Source organism: Otolemur garnettii, unplaced genomic scaffold (genome assembly GCF_000181295.1).
Source record: "Otolemur garnettii isolate 467f Iridium unplaced genomic scaffold, OtoGar3 scaffold00089, whole genome shotgun sequence".
In the NCBI taxonomy this organism is placed as follows: Eukaryota; Metazoa; Chordata; class Mammalia; order Primates; family Galagidae; genus Otolemur; species Otolemur garnettii.
Window position 1 is genome coordinate 1,155,115 of NW_003852484.1, and position 12,649 is coordinate 1,167,763.

The 12,649-nt window shown below is 43.0% G+C and overlaps 1 protein-coding gene across 7 annotated transcripts in view; it reads right to left on the minus strand.

Annotated features, from left to right (window-relative positions):
* LOC111721722 (kalirin-like) overlaps positions 1–11,691 on the minus strand; it is a 122,317-nt gene extending 110,626 nt beyond the window's left edge. For all 7 annotated transcript variants that reach the window (XM_012808440.2, XM_023516323.1, XM_023516327.1 and 4 more), the window contains exon 1: positions 11,425–11,691. In XM_012808440.2, coding sequence (XP_012663894.1) covers positions 11,425–11,509 — 85 coding nt within the window. In that variant the 5' untranslated portion in view covers positions 11,510–11,691. The remainder of the gene's footprint in view (positions 1–11,424) is intronic.
* Positions 11,692–12,649: the final 958 nt, after the last annotated feature.

Below are 12,649 nucleotides of genomic sequence, written 5' to 3' on the forward strand. Positions count from 1 at the left end.
CGGCCTCCTTTACACTTACAAGGGCACTTAGGAAATGTGTGTGAGGGAGACAGGGAGAGAGACCTACCCGCGGCCTCCTCTACACTTACAAGGGCAGTGCTTTGTTCCCCTTTGATTTCTGATTAGCATCCAGTTCTTGGAGGGGTCATCAAAGCCCAGGAATCAGGAGATTTCAGGTATGGTCCTGGGATACTCTGGCAGCTAAAGATCTTGCTGGGCCTCTGGGAGGGCTTCATGGGACCCAGATTAGACTGGAGCACACTGGCAATCCAGGCGTGGCTTCAGGTCTACCTTGACCTTCCATCTGGCCCAGAAGGTCACAAGAAGCATCTTGGGTGTCTCATGAAGCCTTGCTTGAAGACTCCAGGACAGTGGAGCAGAAGCTGATTTCATCAAGACCAGCTGGACCTAGCTCTCAGCTCTAGGTTTGGAAACTCAAGATGTGATTTCAGATGGACGTGGGTCTCCAGAGCAGAAGCAGTTCCCAGAGATTCTCTCTGGACATTTGTAAATGCTAGATGCAGGTGTCCGCTGTGTGACAGATTTCTATAGACTCACATCTGGAGCAGATGGCTACAACAGAGCTCTAGGAACCCAAGAGTGATTTCCAATTCTCTGGGGGCCCAGGACCTCTAGATTCCTTCAAAGGGCTGGGTCTCCCCTCAACTTGATCTAGTACTTCCATCCTCCCTCTCCTTCTAAACAAAAAGGGCAGGATCATTCCACATTCCACAAGCTACTTTATAAAGATATTAGCAATTTACTACAGATAGAGTGATATCATTTCATAGTTACCATTAAAAAGTAGAAATAGGGCTAAGTGCATGGCTCATGCCTATAATCCTAGCACTCTGGCAGGCCAAGGTGGGTAGATTGAACTCAGGAGTTCGAGATCAGCCTGAGCAAGAGCAAGACACTCTCTACTAAAAATAAAAAAAATTAGCTGGGTATTATGGTAGGTGCCTGTAGCCCCAGCTACTTGGTAGACTGAGGCAGTAGTATCTCTATAGCCCAGGAATTTGAGGTTGCTATGAGCTAGGCTGATGCCGCAGCACTCTAGCTTGGGCAACAGAGTGAGACTCTGTTTCAAAAAAAAAAAGAGGAGGTGGTGCCTGTGGCTCAAAGGAGTAGGGTGCCGGCCCCATAGACTGGAGGTGGTGGGTTCAAACCCAGCTCCAGCCAAAAATTGCAAAAAAAAAAAAAAAAAAAAGAAAAGAAAAAGTAGAAATGGGTAAAATATTAATACATTGCATTGAACCCAGTAATTCTAAAATATTATCATTTCAACCTATAATCAATATAAAAATTGAGATGCCTTATGTTATTTTTTGTACCAAGTCTTTCAAATCTGGTGTGTCAAATCATCAGTCCTCTTGTTGTCTTTAGCAAATGATTTTTTCCTTTTCTCTTTTTCCCCCTTTTATTATTACTGTTACACACTTATAAAGCAACTGCCAAGTTGGCCTGCAAGATCCTCAGGTATATGGAAACACCTTAAATTAAATTTTCAGTGGTTACTAGTCCAATATCTGCCATGCAATACTCGAATATTTGGGAATTGACAGAAAAAAAAAGTGCTCAGCTCAATTTCTGTATGATTAAGAAACTAATGAAATTGTTAGAATGTGACAGCTGGCACAGGTCCACAGAGACTTCTATCCACTCATTAATGATAATCATAATAATCTAGCACCTACCTAGCACTTAACCATAAGAAAGTGCTAAATGATTTATGATGTCAACTCACCTAAGCTTTGCAAAAACTCCATAAAGAGATTCTATGATCATCTCTATTTTCCAGATGAAGAAATCAAGGCAAAGAGTTTATGCAACTTGCACAAGGTCACACAGATAAGTAGGAGAGCTGGGATTCAAATTCATTAATTTAGTCTAAGCCCTTGATCATTATGATACACTGCCTCTCATTACAGAACAATCACAAAATCTATTTTTTAGCCCAGAATATTAGCATACAGCCCTAAGAATTAAAGGTATTTGCTTATTATACTCTCAGCCAGAGTAGTTCCTTATATAAAAAGAATTAATTCAGAATATGTAAACAGAAGTAAATAGTAGGACAGACATGAAATTCCAAGTTCCAAAGGTTGTTTCTCATAAATCCTCTTAAAAAACAGCACTGTCTTCATTTCAAAGCGTGTGAAACTGAAGGTAATTGGTAACAAATAATTCTTGAAATTCTAGTCATCTCATGATTCAGGAACTTTATTATTAGGAATTTATACTAAGGAAGTAATTACGGGTATGTGCCGAGACATGCATAAGAATCCTCATTACCATATTATTTATAATAGCAAAAATTAGACATAATCTAAAATAGGGAGGTTATTTATATAAAAGCCAATCATATTTATATATGATAAAATGTGCCTCTTAGGGTAAGCTGATAAACCAGCTCTATGAATGAAACAAAAAGCTCTGATGTGTGGTATCTGATGACTTCCATGATATAAATAACACTATCATGGCCAAACTGGCTCTAGAATACCATGGAAATATAACCATAAAAACATGTACAAGTTGTTCACTATGTTAAGTGAAAAAAGTCTATAACACTTCTATATCCTATTGCTGGGGGAAAAAAAAAAACATGCACAAAAAAGACTAACAAGATAGATTCAATATGTTAATATTGGTTACCTCCAGGTTATGGAATTTTATCTTCATCTATCTGTACTTTCAAATTTTTTCTCAGCTATGATTTTTCTAGCCAAAAAAAGGGGGAGGGGTAATCAGGGTTCTCTTTCCTAGTTACAATAATCTAAAAATGAGCTATCTCCCAAAATATGTCACAAAAATAAAAATCCTTGGACCTGCTCAGTGACATCAGCTATGCAATTAGAAGGCTCCAGAGAAGATTCCTAAGAACACATAACAAAAAAAGAGAAATGGGATAAACCCTGTGGTGTCCTGATCCCCTGAGGAATACAGGTAAAAGCCAGTAAATCCCACATTCTACAGAAAGGAAAGGTGGGAAGTGGGGATTGAGATCTGCAGACCCCAGGACAAGAATTAGTCTGTATATACAGTCTGATCCTGAAAAGATCTACAGGCAGCCCCCAAGGTAAAAACACTGACTTATTACAACTCACACTTACAAATGGAAGCTATTACAGGTAATAGGTGAATGTGCCTATTCCAACTTACACACAAATTCAATTTAAGAACAAACCTGTAGAACTTATCTTGTTCCTAACCCAAGAACTGCCTGTACTTCCTAACCCAGGATTCTTCCTCAGACCTTCCCATTGAGCTTTTAGCCATCTTTACCTTATTACCTACAGTAGTTAAATCCAATTCTTGTCTGCAATTAAACACTTTACAACTAGTTACAGTCGGAACTGCAACTACATGGAGAGATGTTCAGAAGATTTAGTGAACACAAGTTATAAAGCAATAAATAAAATAGGAGCCCAATTAAGTAAAGAGGTTAAACATATAGGAAAGAATATAGTAAGTGGTTAAGGAATGGTTATCTCCAGGTGGTTACAATTATGCTATTTTGCTTGTTTTGTTTGTCCAACTTTTGATTCTTTCTACAGTGAGCGTAGCTAGCTTTAAGAGTAACAAGCAAAACAAAATAAAAGCAAAGTAATCTTAAGTGAGAACAAAGATACAGTGACCTCCTTTACTGGATCCTCAGGCTGCTGAGCTCATGGAAGACACAGATGATTCCTGATTCCTACTCCCACCTCCTGCCCCACCCAGTGAAAGTGAATGGCATGGGGCCTCTACAACTTCTCAAAACAAGAATTCCCCAAGGGAGCAGGAGGCCTTCCTCCGGAATGGGAATGCTTTTGCTGGAGCTGGGGGAAGGGAGGAAGAAGATGGGGAGGGGAGGATGAAGAGAGGAAAGAGAGAGAAAAGAACCAAAAAGAGAAAAAGAAAAACTGGAGGGGAAATCTACCTTGTCCCAGAACCACTCAAGGCCTGGTTAGAATACAGAATACCAGATCCTGCCCCTGAGTTCCTGGGTCAATGGGGCCTGAGAATCTGCATTTTTCACATGTTCCTCAGTGACCATTCTTGAAGAACTTCTGCTCCAAGTCATTCAGTCAGTGGGCAGAGAATAGAAGGAACTGTGCACTGGTGTGAGGCTTACATGCAAAGTCGGTGGCAAATGCCCATGTTTGGAATTCCTTTTAATAGCTAGGCTTCCTTCTCCTCCGGATGGGGGAAAGATAACACCCCTTTCTCCACAGCAGCAATATGAAGATTCTAATGGAGGGAGAGGAGAAACTGAGAATGTCCTGACCGCTTCTTATACATCAGATGCTGAAGGAGAAGAAGTAAAGGCTCACAACTAATCACAACAAAGCTCAACAAAGGCTCACAACATGTCTGTTTCTCTTAAGAGCAGACACCTGGAAACAGAAATGTTTTAGGAGATAATCGCAGCAGAAGGGGGTTCCCTTCCTTTCAGTTTGACAATTTCTCACTGTCACCTGGAAGGCAAGAAGAATGTGGAACAACCTGTTTAGTTCCTCTTCTCTTTGCTCCTTTACCTGGCAGCCTCCTAGCTGGCTCACAGGTATAACCAGGGCTCCCCTCCTTCCAGGAAGTATAAACACAGAAGTTCTGCCAAGCTCAAAAGCTGTCAAAGGTGTACTGCATTAGTCAGTAAATGGACCAGCAGGGAGCTAGGCCACCCACAGACCTCATCTACCAGGGATCCAGAAGATATTGGCCAAACCTCTGAGACATCCAAAACCTCCAGGGCTGGAATAATGGACTGTGGGTAGCAAGTTGTGATTTTTTTTTTCTAGGCGAAACAGTCTGAAGAAGAACCAGCACAGCCTCACACATAAAGGTGTGCAATAAATATCAGCTGAAGTGAACAGAAAAATGTTTCTAGTTAGACTGCCAGCCAAAGTCAAGAGTCAGGCAAGAAAAAGTGATTTACCTTTTCTTCTCATATAATGTAGGTTCTCAGGCTCTAAACTTAGAAAATGGTGTAGATATTCTCCAGCTCTTGTACCTTGTGCGGTCCCTTAGAGAAAGATAACTTGAGGATGCTTAGGATTCTTACCGGTATCTTCGTTTATGTAACACACAGTGATTATAATACTAGAAATATTATGTGGTTTTTGTATTTGTATTTATAATTAAATTTTATAAAAAAGGAAATTTCCCACTACACTTCTAGAGCACAAGCTTTCTCTCCAACAGCCCCCCCCCCCCCCAGCGATAACTTTGCACCAATGAAGCACAGTTGACAATGGTTTGAGAGGAGACCTTTAAGTGGCTTCAGAACTTCCATTTACAGAGATACCACCTAGTGCTACCCTACATTTGCAGCTGGGAATCTCCTGGGGAGAGGGCCTATGTCTAGTATTAAAATCACTTTCATCCTTAATAGCTAACCTTCTAAAGTACTTTTTATGCCTGGTGCTATTCTAAGCCCTTAACTAATCCTCACAACGCCCAACAGGGTAAACACCATTATGATTTCCATCCACTTTCCCAGGTACCCTGCACAGGGCTGGCATGCAGTCAGCACATAAACCTTTGTCAGATGATTTAAAACACTGTGTGTTACATAAAAACCAGTGATGTTCAAAGATGGATGACCTTGAAAGGGGACACTTCAAAAACAAGGACAAGTAAGAAAGGGGGCAAAGGGACCTTCTCAATTAAACTGAACCAGAGAGAAAAACCTGGATGGATATTTACTGAGAACAACACATAAAAGCTGCTCTGGGAGGGGAGGGGTGATGCAGACAGGCAGACTCCCATCCCAAATGGCTCTGGGCAGTGCAGTCACCTCCAGGGCAGATCACTCTATAGTCAACACCCAAGCTCCAGCCTGGGACTGTCTCTATCCTTCTTAGTTTGGGTCACCCTGTCTCCATTCAGAGTAAGAGAATCACATGCCCAGCAACAGTGGAGTCAGGGAAAGACCACTGGAAAAGAAGTCTAGTCCTGACCCTGTCACTAAATGGCTGGATCTCAAGTTCCTCTTGTATAAAAGAAGCTAGGACTAAATGATCCCTAAGTCTCAGTTCTAACTCTCCATGATTTAGCCCCTTCTGCTTGAGAAGACCTCCTTAGGTTGCAATCTTTTTCCAGGGCCTTTCCTTAGGAAAACCTGGGCTTAGGTCTGAAGGAGAAGGCAGGATGTGCAACCACTCACTGAAAGAACAGTACTTCAGAAGAATTTGTTTTTAGAGACAGTGTCTTACTCTGTTGTCTAGGCCAGAATGCCAAGGCATCAGCCTAGCTCACAGCAACCTTAAATTCCTCGGCTCAAGCGACCCTCCTGTCTCAGCTTCCTCACCTGCTGCAATACCCACCTAATTTTTCTATGTTTAGTTGAGATGAGGTCTTGGTCAGGCTGGTTTTGAAATCCTAAATTCCAAGGATTCTCCTACCTTGGCCTCCCAGAGTGCTAGGATTATAGGCATGAGCCACCACACCTGGCCTCTGATGAATATTTTTAGGACAGAAGTGAAGATCATCAAGATTCTTAAAAGGAGTATCAACAATTCCACTCCAGAGTAAGGTATACACAAAGGATTGTATAGGTTCAGGAGTAAAACCCCCAACATTTAATTTTTTCTTTTACTTTTAAATTATAGTAGATCCTTCATAGTTGACCACCTCCCTACAATGACAGCCTCAAGTTGACCTAATTTTCATAGATGTACCACATCTATGTATCAGTACAGCAGGCCTACTTCCTTATGTTGCTACCTCCATATATTGACCAGTTCATTTCAGACCCTTAGAGTAGTCAGCTTACAGAGGTTCTACTATATTTAACATTAAAAAAAAAAAACAAAATAGGGCAGCACCCGTGGCTAAGTGAGTAGGGCACCGGGCCCATATACCAAGGGTGGCAGGTTCGAACCCAGCCCCAGCCAAACTGCAACAACAACAACAAAAATATCCAGGTGTTGTGGTGGGTACTACCTAGGAGGCTGAGGCAAGAAAATCACCTAAGCCCAAGAGCTAGAGGTTGCTGTGAGCTATGATGCCACGGCACTCCACCAAGGGCAACAAAGTGAGACTCTGTCTCTAAAAAAAAATTCAACAAAACAAACAAAAAAGATAGAGTCTGAATTTTTGCCTTTTTATCCCAAAATAGGACTTAAGAACCTATAGCCCATGGAACTACTGGGGTGACATGCCTATAGGATTATTATTTCAGTCGGTCAGAAAATCAGATATGGGAAGAGAAGCAAGAATTTGTCCTCCTGTTGAGGACAGTATGTACATGTGGTACTTCTCCCCGGATTAGAGTACATCTCTCAGAAGCAAAGAAAATGAACGATATGTTGTGAAAACATAAAGTAGGTCCCCCATATGGAAAATACAGTTATTCAAGGTACACTAACCCTACAGATATGGAGGACTGATTTTTTGTATCTGTGGGTTCTGTAGGGCCAATGGTGGGACTACAGCATATGAGGATTTTGATATCTAAAGAGAGGGGAGTCCTAGGGATGACAGTACATGATAAATGATCAACTGAGTTTTTATCATGGTAAAGGTACTTCCTAGAAGATGAAGATATAAAAGGATATGTATCAATTCCCAAGGATTTTGTCCCTTAGATAGTAAATTAAAGTAAACAATAATGAATGTCACAGCATTCATTGGTAATTTTGAGATTACCAACACCTTTCTAAAGGAACTTGGTATTGTGGTTTCACATATGAAATTCAATTTATAAAATGAGCTACATTAATTTAAGGTCCAAGGAACAGACATTCGCATCAAGTTATAAGGTTTCTAGTTAGGGCTTCTAAAAAGGGCAGGAAAAAAAAAAAAGAAAATTACAGATGAGGATGACCTTCCATGTCCTGTGAACCCTCATAACCCTTTCTCACACCTCATGATATCAGAGTCCAGCAGGAACCCAATAACCCATGTTGTAAAGGAACCATGAGAACTGATCCCAGCACCTCACCAGTGAACTGACTCAGCCTGGGCAAGTCCCTACCCTCTTCCTCTCTCTCTTCACCTCTGAGATGCTCAGAGCACTGAACTTTCTAAATGGAAAGACATCATGCCACATGGCCTGAGAGTGCAAGGATGTTGATACAACAATAAACAAGTGTAAGTGAATCTCACGAATACTGTGAAGAACCAGAGAAGGATGGTACTTTCACTTTGTCTACATACCCAAAATTAATTAAAGTTGACCAGGAAATTAAAGTCTAAAACTGGTTCCTTACCTAGGAAGATCAGAAAAGCTGTAAGACTCCTTGAAGAAGTTACAAGTTGGTGATCTGAAATCAGTTTTGTTACTCTGAAACAAGTTAATGTTTTTAAACCTTAAAATACTAAAGAAGTATCTAGAATTGACTCACTTTTTCAGGCTTAAAAGACAGTCTAACTATTCAAAGCAACCCCAAAACTCCCCAGACTGTGACATCAATGATTTATCACCCATTAGACACACACATGCCAGTATCTCACTTCTGATTGTTTTTCACTTTCAAAAGGCGGGTATGTTACTTGTTTTCTTTCTTCCTTCTCACTTGATCTCTAGTTTCTTCTACCATTGGTTTTTAATTTTTCTGCCCTTCAACACTAATTCAAAGTAGACAAGAAAAATCACCTTTTATCAAACCTCCTCACTACTCATACTTAACAGAACCAAAAGGTAGGCAGGGAAATCACAAGATGTTACTTTCCTCACTCCTCCAAATCAAAAGATAAACTTGACTAAATTCATCCACATTTTCCTAAAACATGAAAATTTAAAGACACACAGGTACTAAATCCTTGGTTGTTATCCTAGTGATGATAATTACAACCACTTAGGAGTCACCTGAGAAATTCCTGTATGACTCCCTTAACTTCCAGGCAAAAATAACCAGAAGGTTCCACTCCCTCTGTGTTGCTTTTACTGTTATCCTTTTCCTCAGACGTTAGTAGAAGGAATCCTTTCAATTCCGAATGACTGGAAGCCAGTAAGTCAAGGCCCCTCACTTGGGAGCCACAGCGGTGGGTTCTGACTCACTAGCATCAGAGTAAAGCCACTCAAACAGCAGCAGAGAGCCAAGTTCTCACGCAGAAGGGACAGAGACTGAACCACCAGCCGTCTTTATTTAAAGGTGGAGTGGGGAGGCTGTCTTTCCATTGTAATCTGTCTGTAAGACCAGAGAAACTGGTTCAACGGATAAGGGAGGCAGATGCCCCTTGGCTGCCTACACCCTTGGCCCTAGTCAGCCCTTCTGTGTTGCAATTGGGCAAGGCTCTTCCATGGAGTTTCAGGGCTCTGGGCCACCTACCCAAGGACAATACAGACCTTATCTTTTCAACATGCTTCCAAATTCATGCCTACAGGCTGAGTGGAGACTCTGGTCTGTCTCTTCTGCTAGAGTTAGACTGAGGGAGACCCAGGGCAGTTCCCAAAGCTCCATGCTCTACCACCCTAGCCAGCCATACCCAGGCATTTCCTTGGAGGCACCTAACTCACCTCCCACTTAAGCCCAAGTGTTCCATCTTCACAAGTTTCGGATCTAGGAAAGAAGGAGGAGTAAAGTGGAGAGGGCTACAGCCCCCCCCCCCTTGTCACCTTTCTTTTCCCTTTTATGCTGCTCTCATCACTAGACCTTTTGTCTCCCTCCATCTTCATCTGAGGCAGAGGCCCCTCTGGCTCTGGTAGCATCCACCTCGCATGCCCCCTGTTCTAGCCATAGAGCCCATGGCCACTGCTTTCCCAGTCCCCAGGGAGGAGGTAGCTGGACCCTAAGCTGGTTCCCCACCCCTCCTCTGCACCACAGCATGAGAGACTGCCAGGGCAATTCTCAAGGGCTAGTGAGACCCCAAAAGAATTACCCTGTAGGGAGGCTGGGTCTGCCACACATCTGGACTCAAGGAGGCAGCTGCAGGGACCTCCAATAAGCCCTGCCTAAGCCTCCACATTCTGCCTTTGACAGGAAATGAGCTCCCAAGAAATTCTGCTGGATAAATGTCTTACCACAAAAAATAAGTGAGGGGAGGGATATGTTAATAAGTTTGATTTAAGAATTCCATATCATATATCAAATCATCACATTGTACCCCATAAATGTATACAGTTATGATTTTAATTACAAACTAAATTAAAAAAATAAAGAAATCCTGCTGAGAAATCCTTCACCAAGAAAGTGGCCTTCCAAAGGAACCCACCCACTCAGATTCCCTTTTGCCACTTCCTGCTTCCTCCCCTAATACCCTTTTTCTTCAGTTCCCAGCCTTGGTTTTGAATATTTCTGAACCAGTCTTAGGCTGTTCCTGCCCCCTCAGATTCCTTCTCCCTCTGAATTCTGGCTTATAAAGTTGGATATCACAAGGTTCCAGGCTGTTCTAACTGAACAGAGAGATTGAGACAGTCTAATGCTAGGATCATAAACCTTAATGATTTGGGGAAAAGTCCTTCAAATTTAATTGGTTTTTATAACCTTAAATCTGCTCAGGACAGATGATTTGTCAGGGCTACGTCCTGTGTATCACAAAGAAGATGGTGAAGGGTGCTTGGATGAAGTTTACTCACCAGTAACTCTGCCAGAAAGTTCCATCAGGATTTTGCCTAGATTGGAGACTGGGGCATCAAAATGGGGGCGGGGCCAAGAGGCCCACTAGTTAAAACTTTTTAAAAGGGCAAATGCCAAGTAAAAGGTTTATTCACACTTTCAACCACACAAAAACAGTCTTTCTTTCCCCCGCTCTCCTTGCTGAAGTGTTAAACTGACATGAGCAGTGTTCGGACGTCTGCTAACTCTATCTAGGAAGGTCCTGAGTTCTTTGTCAGGAGGGGCTACACAATCCACAACCTTCTCTCGGTGATCTTTCTCACTCTCCGTTTTTGCCAGCTGCTTTGAGGGAAATTGTTAGCTTCCTGCAAGTCTCCTGAACAACATTAAAATTAGTAGAATAATTAAATACAGTCCTAATTGGGTGCGAATAGTGTTCTTGGTTAATTAATAAGCCAAGTACGTCCCTGAGCTGCAAATCCATGCTGGCCTGCGAAAGCCTAGGCAGAGAAAAGTGCATTTCAGTCCCATAGGAAAACTGTCACTTGGCAAAAATAGTTCCTGGTGTAGGAATAAGTGTCAAACGCATTCCTATAGCTGGGAGTCATGTGTCAATCCTGCAACTGAGGTCCATATGGGAATGAGAAGTGAAGTGTGGCTGGCTCCCCACCACTACAGGATGGGAAGGGACACATGAAGGCACACACAGTTCTGAGGCCCCCTCCCTGACCCCTGGCAGGCTGGCACCCTGACATCCAAAGCTGCTGGTAAACTAACTGAGTTCCCAAAGAGCGGTGGCTCAGAACACCCGCAGGGGAGAGCGCGCCCTCCTGTCCCCACTCCCCTGTCGCTTCCTCCCCAGGGAGGTTCCCCCATCGGAGCTACACTGCATCAGTTCGGCTAAAAGAAAGCACCAACGCTGCTGATCGCCACTCACCACTGCACTGGAGGCAACAGCAGCACTTAGCGAAGATCCACCCCAAAAAGGGACCTCGGGTGTAAGCCCGGTTGCTGCCCTTCATGCTGCCCCTCGGCCCCAGCGCTCCCGCATCGCACAGGGTGAGAGCGCAGCAGGCAGAAAACTTCTGCGCTGCCACCCGGGAGCCAGCTCCCGCGCTCGCTCTCAGCTCTCTGGATTGCTCCCTGCCGTCCTCTCCCCGCAGCAGCCCCGGCTCTGACTTACTGGGAGTCAGAGCCAACTAGGAAGAGGGGTGGGGTCTGGCTGGGAGGGCGGACCTGAGGGGGCGGAGCTCCAAGGTCCAGCTGTTTGTGGGAGACCTCGCTAGCCCCGCCTGAGATTCACACACCACGGTTGCGGCTCTGGGCACTGGGCAGAGGTTGGGATGATGGTCTGACACAGAGCACCTGGCACAAAACAGGCCCCTCAACGCCCACCATGATCTGCTTTGGCTTAATAAAAGACAACTAGAAGAAGCCAAAGAGGTGAGAGAGGAGCGGATTCACAAGGTTCAACACACAGTAACGCTTTTCTCTCTAACATTTTCACCCTTTGCGGAGACTCAGCCTCCTCTGTATTGACAACCTTTCCCCCCCCCTTTTCTTTCCTTCCATTTAATGCCTATTACTGATAATGATAATAGTGCCCTCACCTCTTTCTCAGCAACTGCAAGTATATGTTCAAAAGCACTCCGGGTTTGGAATCATAAAACCAAAGTTCAAAGCTCAGTTTTGCCATCTACTAGCTGTCTGACCTTAGGCAAATCATTCTACCTTTTTTTTCTTTCTTTTTTCAGTTTTTGGCCGGGGGCTGGGTTTGAACCCACCACCTCCAGCATATGGGGCTGGAACCCTACTCCTTTGAGCCACAGGTGCCACCCCCATTCTACCTTTTTGATATTTCATTTCCCCATTTTAAAAAAACCAGTAGAAGGAAAAATAATTCTTACATTACATAATTGCTAGTAGAATAAAAAAGACAGATCCATGGACACACCTGTCACATAGATGATGTTTTACAAGTTCCAGGAGAATGAATGGCTACAGAGAAATTCCAAATTCCAAATAGCCTACTTTTACCATCTCCCCCAAATACCATCTCCATTTACCATCTCCCCCAAATACACCTGATGGATCAATCATTCATTTACTTATACCTCTTCTATATCTTCTCATTTAAGCCTTTTTCTTTCTTTTTTTTTTTT